At 36.2% G+C, this 8,496-nt stretch overlaps 1 protein-coding gene across 1 annotated transcript; it reads left to right on the top strand.

Annotated features, from left to right (window-relative positions):
* The first annotated feature begins 497 nt into the window (after positions 1–497).
* Positions 498–7,682, top strand: LOC104089978 (AUGMIN subunit 6-like). The gene is made up of 13 exons (XM_009595003.4): positions 498–1,037; positions 1,156–1,212; positions 1,330–1,424; positions 2,057–2,207; positions 2,564–2,689; positions 2,802–2,958; positions 3,113–3,173; positions 3,253–3,550; positions 3,949–4,074; positions 5,313–5,474; positions 5,555–5,801; positions 5,877–6,338; positions 7,183–7,682. Exons 1-13 carry the CDS (start codon positions 822–824, stop codon positions 7,221–7,223), a joined length of 2,199 nt encoding a protein of 732 aa, XP_009593298.1. The 5' UTR covers positions 498–821; the 3' UTR covers positions 7,224–7,682.
* The last annotated feature ends 814 nt before the right edge of the window (positions 7,683–8,496 follow it).

Genomic DNA, 8,496 nt, shown 5'->3' with positions numbered 1-8,496 from the left:
CCGATGCAAGTTCCTTTCTCATTTGTTGGTATTAAAGAGACTTTAATATCTGAAATTTTTGCATAATTGCATTTGGATAAAATAGATTCAATTAAAATATGTCTCCCAATTAATTTGGTGAAGATTTGCTCATGCAACAGTGTTTATCCAAATGCTAAACAAAAATTATAGGATTACGTTCTTTAGGAACATTCTTGGTTGTTACTAACTATTTTCTATGTCGCATTTATATGTCATACTACTTTCATTATCATAGTGTATTATTTGAACATAATCTAACTTTACATTCTAGTTTATTTTTAGTAAGATAATTTATAGTCAAATAAATATTTATAAGTTTAGATAATAAAATTATAAAAGTTTTTATTTGTAAATTGGGAACGGATATTTTATTACTTACTATTACTATACTAGTGGCATATTGTTGGTTCATTCGTTTAATTGATTGGACGCGATCAAGATAAATAGGCAAAACCAAGATGACGGTATAAGCACGTCGGCCGGCAAGCGCAGAATAAAATCTCATGATTTCAGCGGCGTACGTTAGATACACCCCTCCCACGAATTTCAAAATTTTCTCCAATCGGCTAAATCGCAAATTCTGCTTTTCTATCCAACCCGACCCCACCAAAAAAGAACAAGAAATTCAAAAGTAAACCCCAAATTTTAGAATCAAACTCTCCCATGTGATCCAACCACCAGGCCCTTCTCCTAATTTGACAAATCTAAAAGGACTTCCCGTTTGAAAATTCACATAATTATACATTTCAAACCAAATAACCAAATCGAAAGTTGAAGCAATTTGAAGAGTGAAAAGTGGAATGACGATGGACCGAGAGAAGGAGAGAGAAGTAGAGTTGGAGAGTGCAATGTACACCAACTGTTTGTTACTAGGTTTGGATCCATCCATCATCGGAATCGGAGCCGGTAACGGCACACCTCGGGTTGGATTTTTTCGTCATTCGAACCCTAAATTGGGCGAACAGCTTCTCTACTTCTTATTATCGTCACTCAGAGGCCCTACTCAATCTGCTAAGGTAATAATCGCTGCTTTTTAGCCTCTCGAAATGTACTTCTTAGCTCACACCTGATTCAGGATTACAGTTTCTAGTTTCGTACTTTTTTTTTTGGATGTTAATTGTTAGATCTCTTCAGGATTTCGATAAGGTTTGGCCAATTTTTGACTCCGCACAATCTCGTGATTTTCGTAAGGTAATTATGCTTTATCAGTCTGAATAAAGTGAAATGGATACAAAAAATTGTATAAATTCGTCGAGACTAAGACTTTTGTTAGTGAAAGTTTATTAATTTTATTTTTCGGAAGTTTAGGTTGTACAAGGGATTATAAGTGAGCTGGAATCACAAGGGGCACTACCTAGAAGTAATTCAAGGGTCTCGTCGCTTGCCACATGCTGTGGACCGAGGTTGGCTCATTTTGATAGCAGTTCGATTGATATACCATTTGGATTCTGGTTCATTTTTACTTATTTTGATCCATCATTTGAATTTTTCTGTATCATGATGTTAGTGCAAGTAGAGTTAAACTAGGGAAAGTAATTTGGCCATAGGTGTTATTGGAAATGTTGCAAATAATTGTCCTACTGATACAATCTTAGATTCTCGAGAGGAGTAGATTAATTTTTTGAAGTTTGGATTGTGGAAGGGTCATAAGTAAGCAGGGTTCAGCAATCAGACCTGTGAAGCACTGAAATGCCTTCATTCCAGCCCATGGGCTCTCTGAATAATTCTATATTTCTATTAATGAGAATTATTTCCATCTGAATAATTCTATTAATGAATGAATGTCGATCCCAAAAAAAATGAATGTTAATGAATTTTCTGGTGCCTTTATCTAATTATTGACTCCACAATACTTTGGATGGGGAAATTACTCATCTTGTAAGTGGCAGATCTATTTTTTCCGTTCTCATACTCGTCGTTATAAGTTTGATCCTTACCCTTTGTGATGAAGTTTGCATGCTGATGCATACAGAGTAAACACTGTAGGCATCCCATGTACTTAGTGTCCGTTATATATTTCACATGTTTACTGCAGGTTTGTTGAACTTCTATGGCAACTTTCACTGCATGCTTTGCGGGAGGTTCATAGGCGAACATTTGCTGCGGATGTTGCTTCTAATCCATTACCTGCCTCATTAACAGATGTAGCTTTCTCGCATGCTGCCACACTACTACCTGTGACCAAGGTCATTCTTCTGATTCCTTCTATCCGCTAGGACTTTGAAACGTACCTATTTCGATATCAGTTTGAAATCTAACAGCATAATCACCTGAAGCCATGGCTTTAGTTTCTGCATATTTTAGATGCAAGCTGCATATTGATTTGACTTGGTTTTTTTCCTAATGTGGAAGCTATTTACTTGTATCTCATTGACAAAATTGCTTACCAGTAATTTCTGCTTAGGCATTGATTGATATTATGATTGTTTGCTTTGCTAGTCTTGAACCTTAAATTCTTCATATGTAGTGTAGACACGATCATGATTGATATGAGAAATTATTGCAAGTGGATGGGATCTAATATCTGCCGCTATCTGAATAGGCTAGGGTTGCTCTTGAAAGAAGAAGGTTTTTGAGTAATGCAGAAACAGCAGTTCGTAGACAGGGCATGTGGTCTAATTTGGCTCATGAATTGACAGCTGAGTTTCGAGGGCTTTGTGCTGAAGAGGTGAAAGAAAATCTTGTTATCTTCCTTTGAGGACCTGGACTTCAATTATATCCCTTTATTCACTGGGGTAAATAATTATTTCTGGTATCATCTTTGATCTCCTTGGTCTCAGGCTTACTTGCAGCAAGAACTGGAAAAGCTGCAGGAGTTGAGAAATAAAGTAAAGCTGGAAGGTGAACTGTGGGATGAACTTGTATCAAGCTCAAGTCAGAACTCGCATATGGTTCAAAGAGCTACCCGTTTGTGGGACTCTTTGCTGTCTCGCAAGAGTGCGTTCAGATATTATCTCACTTGTTAATCTTATCCTAATAAGTCTATGCAATTAGCATACTTTTGCAGAGTGCTAAACTCTCTGATCTTGCATATATTATAATAGAGTTCTGTACATTGGGCGCTTACTTGTATATGTACATATTTATACAGATCAACATGAGATTCTTGCCTCTGGCCCAATAGAGGATCTTATCGCTCATCGTGAGCATAGGTAAGATCACTTTCCATATTTTCTTGGATTTTATAACCTAGCCTTGCCTTCAAATTGTTTTGTAATTTTTATCATTCAGGTATCGCATATCTGGTTCGGCTTTGCTTGCAGCTATGGATCAAAGCTCTGTAGCTCCACCTCACGATTTAGCTTCTTCACATCAAGATAATAAAGACCAACCTGAAAGATCACAAGCAGATATGAATAGAGAAAAGCATGTAAAAAGTTCAGATTCTTCTCATATTCAAGGAGATGATGACAGATTTTCTCGAGTTGATGAGAGAATTGCAAGGGGCCATCCTACTGTTGATATAGCAGAAGTTTTGAGGCGTTGGACACATGCCCTACAACGTGTACATAAGCAGTCCCTTCAATTGGTATGCTGATTCCTTTCACTCAAGATTCTATACGTCCTGACGGACTCTTTTCTCTTCTCAATATCAAGCTTAAAATATTGCCAGGCATTTATATAAATGTTTGGACGGTTTCTTGTTATGTGGATTCAATTGGTCCAGAAGGAGAGAAAACTACTCTTTAGGGTGGGTCTAAATATGGGGCCAGAGCTTTCACTACTACAAAGCAATGCATATCTGCTCATATTTTTGAATTTACAAGTATTGAACAGAGAATCTTTGTTGAACGTCTTAAATAAAGGGAAAGAAAGTGTTTACAAGTGACACCCGTTTTTACACTTTGACAATCAATTTAACAGTTTGGATCTCTCTCCTTCGATTTTTATTTCATACTTTCATTCTGGTACCACGACTCTATGCAGGCAAAAACAAATGATGGAGAGGGTCCAGAGCTTTTGAGGAGTTCACATGATGGTGGTGCAGGTGGTCATGCGGAGTCCTTAGCTGCAACCCTTGCTGAACATCGGCAGCACCTAGCAAGTATACAGGTATAACGTTCTGTCTAATTTGCTTGCACTTATGAACTATTTTTCATGGAGTCAGCTTAAAGTATTGCATCTCCATACAAATAATTAAGAGAAAGCAAGGTGGTTGGTATAGTTGGATTTTGTGATCTATCACATTTTTCTATTTGAAATACTCCTCTAATCACCCTCACCAACAAGGAAAAAAATGAAAGTGATATAAGTGAGTCATTTGGATCCCCCTCCCCCCCCCCCCCCCCCCACAAAAAATAAAAAATAAAAAAAATCCAGTCAAGCTTGAAATATATAACTGCTAATATAGCTTTGTCAACTAAATACTCTCAATTTCAGTCCTATCTTCCCCATTTTTTATTGAATATATTCTTCTCCTTTTGAGGTGGGAAAACAGCTCCATTGACTAGTTCTTGCCCCAAAGTATCAATGTTTTCATAAAGAAAATTAAATTCCATATTCATATTCATATAGGTATTTTACAAATAAAACGGGGTACATTGTTGTTCCACTGGGGTCATTTTGTGGAACGGATGTGCCCCTACCTTTTTAATATGGTTATTCTGCAAGTTATGTTTATTTTGTCATTGTTTACTATCCATAGACACAGGTGTATGCCCCTGTCTTTATTGGGTACATAGTGGAACATATCTATCAAATCTGGGAAGTTGTCTATCTATTTTACACCTGCATGAGGTGCTGAAAATATGCAAAAAGAATATTGAAGTAGTTTTTTTGCAATAAATTTTTTCAAGCAAACCTTGCAACTCTTGAACTTCAACTTAAAAATAATATTTCAAACTGAAGTTGTGCTCTCGACCTATATTGCAAGTGAATTTTTTCAAACATTCAGCATCCACAAAATTCAACTTCTGGAGGCTTTGTTTCCTAAAATGTACGACTTTCCAGAAACAACTTCAATTTCTACAAATGTTTTCCAATTTCAACTTCAAACAATCTATTTTCAACTTCAGCTTCAAATGCTGTCCTAACAGCTCCTGATATGACATTTGGTAAGTTGATTACCTGAAGAATGGAAGTAGTTTCCTGGCATTCTCAGCAGATCATTAAGTTAAATGAAATTATTACAATTATACTCTTGAAAATACAACAACAACAACAACAACAACAATAACAATAAACCTAGTGTAATATCACAAAGTGGGGTCTGGGGAGGGTAGTGTGTATGTAGACCTTACTCCTACCTTGTGAAGAGAGGCTGTTTCTGATGGAAAATTGTTGATCTCTAGGTGCTCATAAATCAACTGAAGGAAGTTGCTCCATCCATACAGAATTCAATTTTAGAACTTACAGAAGAAGTGAATAGCATTTCATCCAATTCTTCTAGCATGGCCATGCATCAGGGTAGATCACATTCACCAGTCCAAGCGCAGAGCAGCGGGAGGGCGTCGGTAATTTTCATGAAGCATTTTGAGGGGCTTCCTTTTACATTTTGAAACAACAAAATATCTAAACAACATAGATTCTGCAGGAAAACACCACTGATGAGGTAGCTGAGGTGAACTCAAAATTGTCATCCATGCAATTTGAAAAGATATCAGCCAGTCCCCCTGCTTTAAAGCTCCCACCTTTGTTTAGTGTAACACCAAATTCTTCCGGAAAAGGTGGTGCACCGAAGCGACAGATCTCAGCTCAAACCAGCCAAACTGAAAATATGCCTGAAACAAAATCTCTGGATCAGCAATTTTTAAATAATTCGTTGAATTATTCTCCACAAGGTTTTTGTTTTCCCTTCTGAATGCATGCAGTTGATTTCGCTGTTGGACTTTTAAATTTATTCTGTATTTTTGCAGATAATGATACAAGCTTTGTACAAAATCTGAAGAGATCTGTCAGAGAAGCTGCACTTTGTTCCCAATCTTACCATCAGGAATCATCTCTAGACAGCCGTTCTGATGATGGTTCTGAGCACTACTTTGAGCCTGTTTCAGGGTTTGGGTTTGCCCAACATGGCAATCGAGCAAACTTGTTGAGAAGTAAAAAGTTGTTCGTGTCAGAACCAGACTCATCCTTTCTAGGGACTCGTGCTCCAGAAAATCATATGAGCATCAAGTCTGAAGGAATACATGACTTGTTAAATGATCTGCAGTCTGTGGATGACTATGACGGTTTTCTTTCAACTGTGGGTTCAACCTCTTCATTTTCTGATGCACATAGGTCATTTTATGATATGGAGGAAGCTCAGGATCAAGTATTCTCACCTCCTCTGCTTATGGATGCCTCATTGTTAGCAGATTCTTATGAGGATTTACTTGGTATGTCTATTACAATCTTTTTACCTAATAGACCTGTTTACAATTTTTAAGAAGTTTAAATCCATTTTCCACAGTTTTCCATGCTGATTTTCTGATGCTTAAACCTTCATGCTACATCCCTGAGTCCCTTAAGTCAGTTGCAGTGATGTCTGATGCTTAAACTGTCATTGATTCTCTATCTATTTGTTGCTCTTTTCCTACTTTTATGTTATTTTTCTTTGTTCTTTGGCTTGGGATTTTTCTATCCATCTTATGTGCAGTTCATTGGCATCTTATGTTTGCATGTATGTTTTGGTGTTCTTTTATTAGTTCAAGATGTTGGTTCTGCCTCCTAACTGATAACATGCGATGAATGATGTTTTGAAAGCTTCTCCTAATTCTGGACATTGCATGGTGTCCAAATGTGTTCTCTGTTAAACTCTTACTGGATTAATAGTTCTCCTTGGGTCACTGCCCATTGAGAGAGTTTTATGGAGAATGAGTCAGGTCTTATTGCTCTCTCCACAGTGCAATTTATCAGGCTGTTCCATTTTTCTTGTGTGGAAGCTTTAAATGTTCTTCTTAACGACCCCTGCTTTGATCTTTTTGATCTACAAATGCGACCCCTATGTCTAAATAGAATAAGTTCATTAATAGTACAACATGCATCTTCTAACAAACTTACCCTTCCTCATTGATACCTACATTTGAAACGGAACCGGGCTTTCAAGGTTTTTTACCCGATAGTGAAAGCCCTTTTCGGAACCTATCACTATTTGCCTATGATATCTTCCACACTGCCTTCTTTATTGTTCTACCAAACTATTGCTAATTTACTGGTCTAATGAAAGTCGTACTGTTGCAGCACCATTGTCAGAAACTGAAACTGCATTGATGGATCATTGAGATCAAACATTGGGTAATGTTGCTGCTCGGCCTTGAAGAGATTGCTTAGAAGCTTGTACTGTCGACCTTTTCGTGGTCGGAATACCCTCCTCTCACTAACTTCCATATGGCAGTGTGATTTCTTGTATTGTTCATGGTTTAAATGTTTCAACTTTTATCTCTTGCATTTCATTTTACTTGGAGGAGCAGAGGTAACTGAACATCAGAACGCTGCTCAGTCAGCATGACCACTGCCGAGCCAAGATTTTTGAAGCTTTGACCCCCCGGTACTGTCAGCTTGGGCTTGTAAGCATAATGCTCTTCTGCAGGAGATCTGCAGGACTGCTTCAGATAGTAGTGTGCTGTATACTGAAGGGAAAAGAAATGTTATCTTGCTCCTGATCGATTCTTTTTGTTTACTCTGTTGAATAGACACTTTTACTGTTGAAGAAGTAATTTATGTGATCGTTTGTTCCATAATGTGGTAAATATCTATAAAATTGCTGTTTGCTGAAAAATCCGACTCCCTATTTTTTGTGCTTATCTATCTATATCTATATCTATCTATGATATATTAAAAGCACGAAACCCCTTAGCGAAATATCGTTTGCCTTTTTTACCCTTTAAAAACTGATTTTACACTAGATAAAATAGTCATTTAATTATTTTTCCTAATATTTAAGAGTTTGAAATAAACTAAAATTTTAGTAATCTTTCCTTATTTGAATAAGTAAAAAAGCCTTAATGTTTATTTAAAATTGATTAAGATTTTTTATTTATATAAATTCTTACCTTATTTAAATAGGTAACGAAATTATAAAATCGTGAAACTTGAAAGTACTATCCGTACCAAAATCAACTCCATTTGGAATAGCGATCTCTGAACAATACTCCAATACTTCTTGATTTATAGTTATTTATTCAATAATAAATATACTTAGTTATTAAAAGAAAAGTTAAGAGCAAAAAAGATATGGGCGTATTGGCGGCCCATCTATATGAATATTAGCCTTGAAAAACTTTTACCGCTATGCTAAAGTAGGCGAGACACATTAGTTTTGCCTTTTCAAAAACTGATTATAAATTATATTTATACACCAAACTTAGGCCTAAAACCTCCCAAACTTTATAATGAAGCTTTATTAAAGGTGTTAATATATCAATAATTTGGTACATATTACCTTTCAACGACATATATGAATTATAAAATATTTAAATTTTATATTTGAACTACTTTCCTACTCAAATTATATTTTTTTATTCATCAACTTTTTCTTGCAATATTTGAACACTA

Source organism: Nicotiana tomentosiformis, chromosome 2, assembly GCF_000390325.3.
Source record: "Nicotiana tomentosiformis chromosome 2, ASM39032v3, whole genome shotgun sequence".
Lineage (NCBI taxonomy): Eukaryota > Viridiplantae > Streptophyta > Magnoliopsida > Solanales > Solanaceae > Nicotiana > Nicotiana tomentosiformis.
This window is presented reverse-complemented; position numbering and strand designations above follow the sequence as displayed.